This window comes from Paramormyrops kingsleyae, chromosome 10 (assembly GCF_048594095.1).
Source record: "Paramormyrops kingsleyae isolate MSU_618 chromosome 10, PKINGS_0.4, whole genome shotgun sequence".
NCBI classification, from domain to species: domain Eukaryota; kingdom Metazoa; phylum Chordata; class Actinopteri; order Osteoglossiformes; family Mormyridae; genus Paramormyrops; species Paramormyrops kingsleyae.
Genome location: NC_132806.1, coordinates 25,025,248 through 25,039,507, shown reverse-complemented (window position 1 = coordinate 25,039,507; position 14,260 = coordinate 25,025,248). Strand labels below are relative to the sequence as shown.

At 45.9% G+C, this 14,260-nt stretch overlaps 1 protein-coding gene and 2 long non-coding RNA genes across 5 annotated transcripts; 1 reads left to right on the top strand and 2 right to left on the bottom strand.

Moving 5' to 3' along the window:
- Positions 1–1,159: 1,159 nt before the first annotated feature.
- Positions 1,160–2,295, bottom strand: LOC111846301 (uncharacterized). Its single transcript, XR_002838858.2, has 3 exons — positions 2,159–2,295; positions 1,920–2,017; positions 1,160–1,764 (listed from the first exon to the last, which is right to left on the bottom strand). It is a non-coding gene; the product is annotated as an uncharacterized lncRNA (long non-coding RNA).
- Positions 2,296–2,318: 23 nt separating this feature from the next.
- Positions 2,319–8,268, top strand: lpar4 (lysophosphatidic acid receptor 4). 3 transcript variants are annotated; one of them, XM_023816356.2, is made up of 3 exons: positions 2,319–2,552; positions 2,669–2,724; positions 6,874–8,268. In XM_023816356.2, the coding sequence occupies exon 3, from the start codon at positions 7,070–7,072 to the stop codon at positions 8,135–8,137; it is 1,068 nt and encodes a 355-aa protein (XP_023672124.1). In that variant the 5' UTR covers positions 2,319–2,552; positions 2,669–2,724; positions 6,874–7,069; the 3' UTR covers positions 8,138–8,268. The 3 variants fall into 3 exon arrangements, with proteins under 3 accessions (XP_023672124.1, XP_023672122.1, XP_023672121.1); XM_023816354.2 differs by lacking the exon at positions 2,669–2,724; XM_023816353.2 differs by having other exon boundaries at positions 2,319–2,724.
- A 1,849-nt stretch (positions 8,269–10,117) lies between these two features.
- LOC111846358 (uncharacterized) lies at positions 10,118–12,081 on the bottom strand. The gene is made up of 3 exons (XR_002838866.2): positions 11,749–12,081; positions 10,629–10,766; positions 10,118–10,380 (listed from the first exon to the last, which is right to left on the bottom strand). It is a non-coding gene; the product is annotated as an uncharacterized lncRNA (long non-coding RNA).
- Positions 12,082–14,260: the final 2,179 nt, after the last annotated feature.

The following is a 14,260-nucleotide window of genomic DNA, read 5'->3' as shown; positions in this document are numbered from 1 at the left end:
TTAATATTTATAGCCATGTTTATGATACTTTATGAATGCCTTATAATGCATTTTGAAGATATGTGTGATGCATTATAAACAGGGGCTTCATAGATACCATTTTTGTGGTGTATAAAAACATGACATATCTCACAGTTTCCTGAGAGTCCGCTGCACTTTTTTTGCAAGCAGGCAGTCATTTTTTAAATGCAATTACATAAGGCACAGAGGAAGACGAACGGAGACAAGAGACACATCGGAGGCCCCAGGAGGCCGTGAGGAAGTCACAGCTATGATCTTGTTCTTCACCAAATGATTTGTTTGCTTGAAGATTCTTGTCTTCAGGCAGCAAAATCCTAGCCTCTGCCTCCTCCTGACAGGAATGGCCAGCGTTCCGGAGGCGGCTCAGGGGCTGAATTTAAAAAGGCTGAGCTCCTAAAACCCCATGTTTTGTAGTTGGATTCAAGCAGAATCCCAGGAGTAATTTATGGGGTGCTTAACATCCTTTGTTCTTCTCTCCCGTATGCCAGAGCTGGGATCTGGGATGTTTCTCCTCAAGGTTCCACTCCTCAGTGTTCATCTGTCACGCTGGAAGCAGCACTGGGCCATGACCTCCCCAGGAGTGACCCTGCATGCATGGCACATCTACGTCAACCTCCGCCATCCATCCCCGCTCGCTACTCATTACAACATGTAATTACGGATTGCGAGAGAGGTTGTTTAGGCTGCTGCAGTTCCCCCTGCCTGCCAGGGTTGGCGCTGTTTGACCTCAGTGCCTGCTTGTATGAACTGTCCATCACTGGAACATAGTGCCTTTGACAAATGTGCTCCACAAGTGTTTCGAAGTGTCCCAAGGGCACAGAGCTGACAGTTTGCCACAACATTCGCCGCCAGCTCCAATAACTGCGATCATTCAAAGGCTTAAATCGAAGACCAGCAGAATAAACAAGCACTGGCCAGGAAATATTATTAAATGCGGGCCATGTAGCTGTACAATGCAGCAAAGCCTACTGTAACTAATTGGAAGAATGCAACACCACAAAGAATCAGCAGAACACTGTGTTCACCCACAGCCCAGGCAAAGCTGATCACAGCGACCCTCCTGAGGAGTATTGCGGGGAGGGGGACGGGGAACGGGGGGGGGGGGGGGGGGGGGGGGGGGGCTGTCTGCCTTACGTGAGCAGCCAAGGCCCATTGATATTGATTTTGGCAGCGAAGTCTTGATAATCAGATTTTCATGGACTCGATCTGAATGTAAAGACCTGCTTCTTCTCTGAGGTGACAGATTTTAAATATTGCATATGCCCCAAGCTGCTCTTTAAACGGATTTATCCAGATAGATTTTCCACTACGGAGCTTCAGCTGAAGAACCTTCTCTAGAGCAGGACAGCAGAGCCTCTTGGGGCTTCAGCCTTCTAGGAATCCGCGTCGTTAACCACTGCACCACCCTAAAAGCATGTCCAGGCATCGTCCACAAGCAATCTGCTGACTATAGCTGATAATAAACCAAAGTCACCCTATTGTGCCAGACAAGAATCTATCTTCTCTCATTAAGAAGTATGTGGGCCTGAGGCAGGGGTGGGGTCAGGCTGGGTGGAGGTCTGGTTGGGGGGTGCAGGAACACTGCAGGAAAGCCATGTTTTCAGGCTGCCTGGAGGTACATGGAGAGCAGGATGTCCTGTGTTCTCTTCACGCTATTGTGCGGGGTACTACTCGTCTGGGACCCCAGTTCAAGGACAACATCCCTTCTGTCATGACTGGGGCGCTCCACAGACGCGTACAGCCCTTCACACAGAGAGGAAGAAAAAAATAAACCAGAAGGGGATATTTATAGGACACTTTGATATCACACGTACTCACATGGGTTTATTAATAGTGTGAGATTTAATAAACGTGTGAAGCAAAAGATTCATTAAAAATATGCATAACAATTAACGTACAGCTTTTGAATAGACTTCTCTGATTTGTTTCCTGTCTTTCTTCTGTTCTATCTCTCCTTTCCAACGACTTGATGTCACCTTGTTATATGTTTTTGACTCTTTAATAAAAAATAAAAAAATAATGATACATTTAATTTATTATTAACTCAAATATACATTTTAAAATTTTAAATACATTTCGTTTAGACAAAATAAACCGATGGTAGATAATTTAGTGGCATATACTAAATGGGGATTACCTTGATGGTCTCGTTTATTTGACGGGTATTAAAGAAAGGAGAAGGATGCTTTGTTATCGGCGGCCGGGCAATCTGGTAGCGGTGCCTTCCTCCGATGATGACACCCCAGTCCTCCCCCCTCCCCGAGCCTTCCCGACAATCCCCCATTCACGCTCAATCTCTCCTCGCTCTCTTCTCCGGCAAAGATCGAGGTGCTATTGTCTTTTTTCCTGTGCAGTGCAAACTCGTTTTTTCTCTCTCTCTCCCTCCTGCTCTTTCCATTTTAAAGCAGATTTCCTCACACGAGCCTGCGGCTTCACGATGTCGCGGCGTCGGGATCGTTTTTCACTCGCGTCTGTGGCGAAGCGGAGACTTTAACTTGAGAAAAGTGTTTTGGGAATACGACGCCTTTCAGGTACATTTCACATTGATTTTCTTTTAATAACTTCCCCCCCTGCCTTGCCACTGAGGAAAATGTCAAAAGGCGGACTTTACTGTCACTGCGAAGTTTTAAACTAAACACGTTTGCAGCTATAGGATGAAGCTTGCGTTCAACTGACAGATTAGCGAGGCCACCAAAAAACCGAGTAAGTATTATTACCCTGAAACTCACAAGGGTTACATATGTTAAACCGATAGAACGTATTTATACGCATCTTTTAATTGCAGCTTTCAAATTGATTACTTGGAATTGTGTACTCGTTACCGCATGCGTGTATTTGCGTATACACACGATCCTTTGTCTGCTGGTTATGTATATATTTAGACATATGCTTGTATTGGTTTGAGCGCATCGATGTGTATGCCTTTGCAGAAACGTGTGCTTTTTATAAACCGTAATACAGATTAGACTAAGGACCTCTGAGGGTGATTTGCGAACAAAGCAGCGTAACTTCTCACATGTTGCCAATTTTATCAAAAGCGAATAAACCCTAATTACTCATGTCGGCCATATGTTTTATAAGGCAAGTCTAGGGAACCGCAAGACGAAACTTCACTTGCCTAATCCTGGCATGCATTTTTCAAGTTGCTTTGTACTATCGCGGAATCGCTCCTCTCTGCTTGTAATAAACAGGCTGACTGAAGGTGAAAGAACAGAACAGCTGCTTTTCCGCGGAATTCGATACAGGGATTACAGATCGTGGATTTAATAGTGAATGTTGTCCCTATGAATTACCTAAAACTCAATTACTGTGGAGCTGCAGCTGTTCGTCAAAATGAAACCATTTGTAGAGATCATGTGGTTTTTACAAGGACCCCCCCCCCCCCCCCCCCCCCCCCCCCCAAGGAGAATATTAGTCTCTGGTGGGGGAATGAATTCATGTCTCAATCTCAGTGGGGGTTAGGTGAGTCTGGCCTGCCATGTCAGTTAATGAAACCCTAATTTGTACCCTTGTCGATTTCACCATTAAGTGCCGTGTGTTAAGGACCGCATAACATCAAATGAACACCTATTGGTTTGAGGAAAAACCTCACGACCAATATCTGCTGCATATTGTCCTGTTCCCTGTCATTTTAATGGCGGCCTGCTACACAGGACATAAAACACACAGACACAAAAAAAATAGACTGAAAACCTGAAAGGCTATAACCTATTTCTGCTGTCTGTGACATTGATTTGAGGTTAACAGCTCGTTGTGAATAAACAAATTTGCAAACTTGCGCTGACTCTCTGTTAACTGACTTTATGTTCCCCACGTGAGGAACGGTCGGTAAGGGTTACATGCCGCCGGTGACGTTTTGGGGCGGAGGCGGTGCACCCTGGATGCTCCGTCAGGGACTGCCTGCGGAGCGTGTAGCAGCCTCCGACGGGATGTGGGCGGACAGAGGAAAAGTCGGCCCACTAGGAGCTGCCCTGTACAGTTGTTGTATTGTGAGCAGGCCAGCTACGGCCATGCAGTATAAGAGTGATGTTGTGGGCGTTGCGGAGTGTGAAGGACCACAGATGCATCAAAGCGGCGCTCCCTCTCCGGGATGGCCTGCTGCAGTGGGTGGGACTAGCAGGTAAACCACACAGCGGTGTACAGATGTGACCCTGAGCCCCATAGCTCACGGTAAGCTTCCCTTGCTGGTGAGGAAGCCCAGTTTGGTGTCATACAAGGCAGGAGGCCTGACCACCCATGGTGGACACGGCCGTTTATCAGATTATTTTCTGTGTCACATGGCCCTCACATGGTCTCCGGCTTTACATAAAGAGAGTCCAATGCTCATTACTGGGCGGGGGAGGGGGGGATTCTTAGGAGACTGGCCAGCTGCTTAACATGATTTAAAAGGTGTTTGGACAATAAAATACGTGAAAATAAAATCGGAAAATAAAAATAAAACTGTCAAAGCAACAATCAACATAAAATAAGGTATGAAACTACTAAAAATGAATAAGATATAAATTTAATCACTGCCTGCCTAAGTTGTAGCCGGTCTGTAGAGAATAGTCAGTTAACAACCAGCACAGGTGGAAACCAATTAACATACATTTACTGGAGACCATTAGCTAGCCAGTACAGTAAAGAGTATTTCACGACTGAACTGTGGGATCCCTTTGAAATGGCACAAAACACAATGCCCTAAGGAGAACTCTGTAGTCACAGCACCATGACAACAGAAGTTCTGTAGCTTGAGTTGCTAATGCATACAGCTGGGTTTTGATGACAGCGCAGCTGGCACTGCGAGGCCAGGCAGGGTGTGGCTGGGACGCTAACTGGGAATGTTAACCCTGCGCTGTACAGAATATGGCGCTGTGCACCATGGTCAGCATCTTATCCCGATGCGTCTCTGATCACATTTTAGTGGCTAAGCATCAGCAGAAATTGCTAACATGGTACACAGAGTATTTATTTCTGAGGATTCAGGCCTGCCAGGACATTTAAGTGCCAAATTACTAAACTATGTGATATTATACAGTACTGTGCAAAAGTATCAGCAGAGGCGCCAACTCTTGTGCATCTGGCGTGACACTCACGCTTTCAGACTCTCACGCTCACATGAGAAATCTTGCAGCAAATATATATTATTCCATTATAAGCCTAAAATTAGCTACATCAAAAGGGTTGGGGTGGTTTGCAAAATGCAAACCCCACAGACTATTTACAACGGAATAAAACTTTTATATACGTGTAAATGCGTGTGCAGACTTGTCTCAAATTGAAAATCTTACTCCAGCCAGCTGACCAAAGTTCAACCCTGTATTAAGCAGTGATAGAAAATCTTTAAACCTTTATATTTATCTGAGTATGACGTGTATATTTCCAATACGTTACTCATCATGTTGTATGGCTAGAACACTGCTTCAGTTCCCAAACCTCAGTCCACTGGCACACCTCAGCAATTATTTATATTTGTTAAATGTCACCAATAGCTCATCATTTAATTAAATTTATATCAGTTAAATCATTTGATGTATTGATTAGCCAAACAAGTTATGCTAGTGGTCCATTCAACAAATACCTGGATACATTCAGTGGTTACTGCAAACACAGACTTTTGGAGAGGTTTTGAGATGGTAAGCTAATGCTCTTTTAAAGAAATATCATTATAGTTTTACACCAACATGAAGATCATTTAAACAATTTTCTTCGACTGCCCAAGGCTTTTACACAGTACTGTACTTCCACACCTGAACACATGGGAAAGCCCACTGCACTTTTCCCACAAAGAGTATGAAGGTCCTGCTGCCAAACTGTCCTCCCGTTCGTGCAGCCCCCACCCCCGTTGTTCTGTTCAAACCCCCCCCCCCCCCCCCCCACCCTCCACAGCCCGAAAGGTGGGACAGCTGCATAGCTTGCAGGCTGATGTCCGAGGGAAAACAACTGTTGTTTTTCTCAGAGCAAAAGCAGGAGCATATTAGCACGAGTCATCTGATCTGGGAAGGAACCGTACGGCTTCAGTCCATTTCCCTCACCCTGCACATGTGGGAAAGAGCGATGGGCTGTGGGCCTTGGACTAGGCTGACGGGTTCCGCTCCGTCGCTCTCTGCACCTGGTCTTGGGCAGGGACTGACCGGCACTTCAACTTCCATCGTCACATAACCAGCTCTGCAGAGACTCATTTCTGTCCACTGGAGTGTTAGCTTAATGATATCCTTATCACGAGCCGCACTTAGAGGAATGTCCAGAAGACACCCTTTAGTGGCTGTGGAGGAAATGCATCAGAAGTTTTGCTTGCTGCACTGTCCTGACATTTGGCAGTTCGAATGAAATGGCCCCCATTTCAAGGGAAACGACCCATTGAAATGGAGAGGAGTTGCTATTCTTATACATGTCAAAATCTTGCTGTAAGCACTTTGAACAGAGACAGAGGTCTAGTCTAGGCAGAAGTCCAAGCCATTGGTTGTGTTGGTGCCCCTGCAGGCTCTCTACACATATTGAAAATAATATGTGTGTGTGTGTGTGCGCGCGCAAATAGACGGTTGACAAGAGGAAGTCAGGCCATCATAGGTGGGGAGATACCAGTCAGGTGCAAAACGCCAGCTTTCTCAAAGTCAGCAAGTAGTGAGGTGTGTTTCAGCCTCATGCTTGCTACTATTTTTGGTAAAGCCACGTGTGTGAGATTGCATGCTGTTGATAGGGAGCTCTCAGAGCAGAGAGAGGTCCGTAGGTATGAATAAGGCTCACGGGTCGCAATGTTACAAAGCAGAAGGCCGCCAAAGCTGGCTGGAGCCACTTCTGACAGACCGCGACAGGTGAAACGTCTAAGCTGTGCTAGTTTGCTAACCCAGCTGCCTTCTCTCCCCACTGCAGGAAACTGAGAACGGCCCACCGGTGCTATCAAACTGTGTCAGCCTGTGAGCAACGCACAAGCACCACTTTGGCTTCATGGCCGTGATGGATACACAGGGGAACTACGGGGGCCTAAGTTGTTGAGAGCTGAGAGTTTGACCTAGGCCTAGTCTCTCAACTTCTCCCATTCCTTTGGCTTGACCTTAGCGGGCCCAACATGTCAAGCCTGGTATACAATGAGAGCAGTATGGAGGATTGCGGCATTGATGACTCCTTCAAGTACAACCTGTATGGCGTTGTGTACAGTATTGTGTTTGTGCTGGGCCTGATAACCAACTGCGCCTCACTGTTCGTCTTCTGCTTTCGCATGAAGATGCGCAACGAGACTACACTCTTCATGACCAATCTGGCAGTGTCGGATTTAGTCTTCGTATTCACCCTGCCTTTCAAAATCTTCTACAATGTCAACCGTCACTGGCCCTTCGGAGACTGGCTGTGCAAGGTGTCTGGAACTGCCTTCATCACCAACATCTACGGTAGCATGCTCTTTCTGACGTGCATAAGCGTGGACCGCTTCCTGGCCATTGTTTACCCATTCCGGTCGCGTTCGGTACGCACGCGGCGGAACGCGGCCATCGTCTGCGCTGCCGTCTGGCTCCTGATCCTGGGCGGCGGCATCACCGTCACATTCTTCTCCACCACCAACCGTGCCAACTCCAACTCCAGCACAACCTGCTTTGAGGGCTTCTCCAAGAAGACGTGGAAGACCTACCTGTCGAAGATCACCATTTTCATCGAAGTGGTGGGGTTCCTCATCCCTCTGCTGCTTAACTTGGCCTGCTCCTCCATGGTGCTCCGGACACTGCGCAGGCCGGCCACACTCTGCCAGATAGGTACCAACAAGGAGCGTGTCCTGCGCATGATTGTGGTGCACGTGGCTATCTTCGTAGTCTGCTTTGTGCCCTACAACTCCATTCTGTTCCTGTACGCCATGGTGCGCACGCAGGCACTAGCCAGCTGTAGTATAGAGCAGTTTGCCCGCACGCTCTATCCCATCACGCTCTGTGTAGCCACACTGAACTGCTGCTTTGACCCTGTTGTCTACTACTTCACCTCTGAGTCTTTCCAGAAGTCCCTGGCCACGGGCAAATCCCACGCCAAGCAGGACAGCGTGCTACGCACAGACTTCCCTCTCTCTAGCAAGGACCCCAGTGACTCTGAGCTAATAGAAAGCCACTCCCCTTCTAGAAACGGCAAAGACTTCATGTCAGAGACCCACTTCTGACTAGGCAGAACCACAGGCTGAGGAACCAGGTCAACTGGGGGAGGTGGCCACCTCGTTGCCCGAGACTGAGGGCCAAAAAGTAAAAAAAAAAAAACATTGTTCTTCCATGAGTCTCACAGGCAAATTAAAGGGGAGATGCTGTGAATTCTTGAAGCACTGGGAACTAAGGGTTTGCTGGAATGAAATGATCAGTGTTATTGACATTATACTGTAAATCTACTGTGTGCTTTAATGGAACCATGTCACGTATTTGGGTCAGACTAATGCTTCTGTTTAAACGTCCTTGAGAAGATAACACGTTTAAACGGAATTGGTGCGACTGAGCTTAGAAGGAGGTGTAAATTTACTTGGGCATTGTTCAAAGGCCTTGTCACAGGTTAAAAAAGAAACAGTGAAGGCCAAGATGGGGATGACTCTTCTGGTATATTGAGGACAGCCGCATTGACGTAAGGTCACGCTCTGCTGTGCTTTTCCCACCATTCAGACTCTTGGCCCCACGTACCGTCACCACACTGAAGAGTATAGAAAGTGCAGCTTGCCGGGGCCTCTGGAAAGATCACCTGCATGACCACTATCGGTTTTGGAAAAGGTGCCCCGGGAGGGATTTTGAAGTGAACAAATTCACTGACATTCATGTGTTTGAATGATGCGTTTGCACAATCTTCCACCTTGATCGCCTTATTCCCGTTAAGTCTAACTTGCAGCCACGTACATGCTCACAAAGATGCAGACGAATCTGCACTGCATTAACTTTTTTTTTTTTTTTTATAAAAAATCTCCCCTCACGTGCTAAAATGAAATATTGCCCTATTGCACTGCATTCAAGTGTATTATATTGTTCATATGAAAAGATACTATTGTACAGAAACGGCTGTGCTCAAACGAAATGAGGATCATGATAAAGCAATGCAAATGTAAAACGAAAAAGAGACTGTAATTGAACGTAGTGAACAAGTGTCCATTGTTAACAACAGAGCACTTTTATATGTGGAATTCTGTGAATGTCTGCCTTGTAGACTGTGGAGTAAGGAATAATAATTAAAAAAAAAAAAAAACCTTGTTCCAGAAGTACAAACATGACTGTTAGTCAGCATTCTTTCAAGATTTGCTAAGGCCCCTTGTCCGAGGAGAATATGTGTCCAAGGGAGTGTTTGTCCACCAGCTTGTTCTGCGTCGGCCTTTTACAAAGAGGGATCACAGCGGGAATGACTTGACCTGGTTCTGCACCAGCCATGGGTCAATTATAGAAGCTGGAGTGGAAGGATAGGTGCCTGGCCAGGAAGCTTACTGAGTTTTGGAACAATAAGAGGGTTGCCTAGATTAACCATGATTTGGAAACCTGGTCCTTGGTCAGGTACTCCCCACATTGGTGCTAATGTAATCATAGTTTGAGGAGATGCTTCAGGTTCCAGGGTGCCTGTCTTGAGTGACATTGTCACAGCCTACTTAGTACCCAACCAGGGGCACATCTAAGCAGCTGTCTGGGACCCAACCCACCTGCGGATTTTGTGGCTGTAGCAGGAGGTGTGGTCAGATGACCTAGATATGCAGAATGTCACAGAAATCAACACAACTCAATGTTATCTTAATGGGAAAGTGCACCGCTGTAGTAAGATGTTCCATAATAATCCCCGACCAAAGGCTCATTAAGGTTGCATCAATGGACCATTGTCTTCCACTGAATAAGGGGTCTTTAGCCTAATCACTTCCTGGTCCCAAGAGTTACTTTAATTCTTCAAGACATGCAGCAAAGGGCTTTTCCTTCCATGGCACAATCTGGATTTCGAATGATCCTCTTTCACATTCTTATGCATATACGGCTATTTTGTGTTAAATGGTTCAGGGGCACATCAACATCTCCCCGCGGGCGTCATAAAAAGCGAGCATCGGATCTCTATCACGACGATGGTGGGTGCTAAAGCGATACATGATCCCGCAGCAGGTGAAAGGCTGAGTAAGGAAGGAAGATAACACAAGAGGTCAATGTATGCAATTTTAATGACCACTTATTTAATTAGTGTCGCTGGGAATCTGGAGCTAGTCAGAGTCATCATGGTCATCACGGCCCTCAAGACATGGAACAGCCTGGGTGAAACGCCAGTCCACCACAGGCCATCCATAGGATGGCTTTGGTGGACAGGAGGAAAACCACAGGAACACAAGGAGACCATGTCCACTCGCCCAGGGCCAAGTTAGGACTAAATCCAAAGAGTAACTGTCTTCAATAGCCGTCTGTCAGTGTTCTGAAAAGGCAGGTAAAGCAGCAAGGGTAAATACCACCACTTTATTTTCGTTCATTAGCAACTGATGCTGGTGTGCCCACTTTCCATTCATGATGAGCTGTTTACAGGTTTTCCAGTAAGTCAGCATAAGCTTGGCTTTTTCTCCACAGACATAGTATGTGTGAGTGACACCGGCATCTGCCTTGTCTCTGCAATCCTACTGGGAACCTGAGCATAGGGACAGGAATTGGGAAGGGAGACATACATACCATTGGGCCAAAAAGAAGGGGAAGGTGGGGAGCATCAAAACCGAGGAAGTGGTGATGTGGAGGTTAATGGGAGGGGCTCCTGGTTCCTGGGGGGGAGGACTCCATCCCATCCGTGCTGAGTCCCAGGGTGGTTTTGGGCTGGGGGAGAGTAATGGGGGATGGGGAGCCACATGGGGGTAAATTGGGGTAACAGGAATGTGATCTGCAAACGCTGTCAGTACCCAACACAAGCACATTGTCACTGGTGTACCATTCATTGCTTACAGGCCTCCCGTCCACGGGTGGAACCTTCCGTAACTCTTCTAAGATCCTTCAGTGGAAGCAGCGTTGACTGTATGGTAATTAATGCAATGCAGACATTTGACAGAGTGCTGCTTTTTCATATAATGCTCTTTGGATTCATTCAAGAGTTTGAATATGTCAGCAATGTAAACAAAAATATAAGGATATACAAAGAGTGGAATGAATTTCTCGCAGGAAAGAAGAGTCAGAGTCAACGCACTGTCTCTCTGCAGCCAGCTGTAACAGGATGACTTAAGAGGGTTCATTTCCTGCTGCCTCTTGCTCCTGTTAACACAGCCGTTACAGAAGCGATAGGCTGAAGCCCTTCCTTCTGCCCCATAGATTTATGGGAGCCCAAAATAAAAAAGCAGTTATTACAAACAACATCCAGTCCTGCCTCGCGACTCAAGGAAACCCCAACCCCCCACCCAAAACCTCACTTTTTGCACAAAAGATTTCCTCTCCAGCCAGCTCCTGGTAGTTTGGTCTTTGATCCCTTTGAGTCCACATTTAGGAAGATGCCGTCCCAGAGTCCTCTGGGCTTTGTTTTACAAAAAGCATTGTTTGCTGTGATCCCTGGTTTGGTTAGAATGTGTTTTGAGCAAGTTTCAAGGCTGGAAACACTGGTTAATTGCATGCACTACATCCTTCAGTAGGAGGCAGGTTTGTTGTTCATTGGATTTGTGATCGTTCTAGCTGGTTAATTCCTGGGCCTAAACCCTAACATGGAATGCGTACATAAGAGGTAAATTGAGTGCAGTTTATGGAAGCTTGGTTCCACATACAAACATTACAATGATGTTACCTCTAAGTCCTTCAGCATCGTCGCTACCTTTACCTGGATCTGCGTCTTCACAAGATGCAAGAGCAAAGCCCGCAGGAAAAAACCTCTTCACAGGAAACCTCTATGCTGCCTTGGACGGGGAAATTATTTGGCTTCAGGCTCCATGTTTCTGCGCTCGTCTTATCAGCCTGACGTCCAGGCTGCCGTTTATCAGCTCTGGAGTGGTAGCGGCTGTTGGCCGGAACTGGCTGTTTCACCAAATGATCCTACTTCTGTTTCAGCTAGAGTGGGGGGTTTTCTAATAGTCACGTTTGGCTTCCTGGTTTTTAATATGATGACTTATTGAGGCAATACTATTCTGTAACTTAAAAAATATATATGTGTGTGTGTGTGTCTGTATATATATATATATATATATATATATATATATATATATACACACACACACACACGTTCTAAGTGAGGGTGGAACTAGAACAGTCTGAATTATTCATGGCATGGACTCAACAATGTTCAGGACACATTCCTTAGAGATTCTGCTCCATGTCGACACAACTGAATCATGTAATTGCTGCAGATTCATCAGCTGCACATTCATGCTGCCAATCTCCCATTCCACCACATCCCAAAGATGCTGTACGGGATTTGGATCCAGCGACGAGGGAGATCACTGAAGTCCAATGAGCCCATTGTCCATGTTTATGGAGCCAGTTTGAGATGACTTGTACTTTGTGACATGGTGCACTGTCCTGTTGGAAGCAGCCTTTAGAAGATGGGTAAATTGTGGCTATAAAGAGATGCACGTGGTCAACAACAATACTCAGGTAAGATGTGCCATTTAAACAATGCTTATTTGGTTATTATGGATTCATAGTGGTTATGCCAAATTCTGACCCTACCATGTTGCAGCAGAAATCAAGATTCATTCAGCTTCAGGGAGGCTGTGCTCAGTGCAGCCTCAGTTTCCTATTCATAGCTGACAGAAATGGAAAGCAGTGTGGTCGTCTTTTGTTGTAACCCACCCACCTCAAGATTTGATGTGTTCTGTGCTCGGAGATGCTTTTCTGCTCACTGCTGCTGTGTCAAGTGGTTACTTGAGTTACTTTAGCCTTCCTGTAATCTGAAACAAATCTGGCCATTGCCTTCAAGAAAGCATTTCTGGTCACAGAATCGATGCACACTGACTGCTTTTAGTTTTTTTGCACCATCAAACCTTGAGAGGCTGCGCATGAAAAACCCCTGGAGATCAACCCATCCTGTCTGGCATCAACAAGCATTCCAAGTCAAAGTCACTTAGTTCTCAATCTCCCCCATTTTAATGCTTGATATGACTATTAACTGAAGCTCTTGTCTCATGCCTGCATGATTTTATGCATTAAGTTTTTGTCACGATTGGCTGATTAGATATTTGCCCGAACAAGCAGGTGTACTGGTGTCCCTAATAAAGTGGCCAGTGAGTGTAACTATATATATGTTCATGTTACAGACAAGAGGATATAAAAATTAATCATCTCTTTTAAATATATTTAAATTGTCCTTACTTAGAGCAATATACAATGCATGCTACACTATGATTATAATGTAAATATAACCATAATGTAAAGATGTCGTCTCTTTTGCCATGCAATACACTGCTGCCCTCTACTGGTGAAACTAGGAACAATATTTAGTCATGATTAAACTGCAAATCTCCAGGAGGTGGTGATCAATGTCTTTTACTTCGATTGAATGAAACGTGTTGCTTCAAGCACTGACTATACTGAAACACGCAATCACTTTACAAAGCCTGAACCTGCACCATCAAATAATATTGAAACTGCAGGCCTGTCTGGCTACTCATAGTGGTCTTTGGCTTTCCACAGAAGGAAGCGGAACTTTTTTGTAACATGCAGGGTAAGATATTTCTTCTTTACCTACCTTAGAGAAAGGAAGAGGAGTAAGTTATTTTTAAATGAGTATTTTTGTTGTTTAGGTGCTAAAGTTCTCTAAAAATCGATTTAGAAAAAGTCTTCCTGGTTCAGATAGTAAATAACTCCGCTTTTAACTAAATAACTGTGCTTGAACAAGCGCCCACACCCTTTTCTTCCGCCCTTTAACTGTTGTCTTTCCACTTCCCCCTCCTCATGCAGACCCAGCTGGGTTGACTGAGAATATTCTGACATGATAACACCATTCTCAAAAGAACTAGCACAGTGTGGGAGGTGGGTGACAAACATGATGGGGCTCTGCAAGGTGCAGGTGCGCTTCTGCAGAGCCGCACGGCATCACAAGTGTGTCAGTCTGACCAGACCTGCCGGCCAGCATCCGCTATACCGCAGGCGTACTGTATGAGACGTCACTGACTGGGGGTTGTGCTTCCACACCCTCCATAAGGTACCGCTTCTCACACTAGCAACCACAGACAAAGTTGTCAAAATCAGTGAGATGTCGTCAAGGCCAGAACGTCACCGCAGTCCGCTGCTGTGAACGTTTTAATCCCTGGACACTTAGCATTGGGGGGCGGGGCGGGGGGGGGGGGGTACCTCTTATGTACGCATTAGATGTTACCTTTGGTAAACACTTGGTG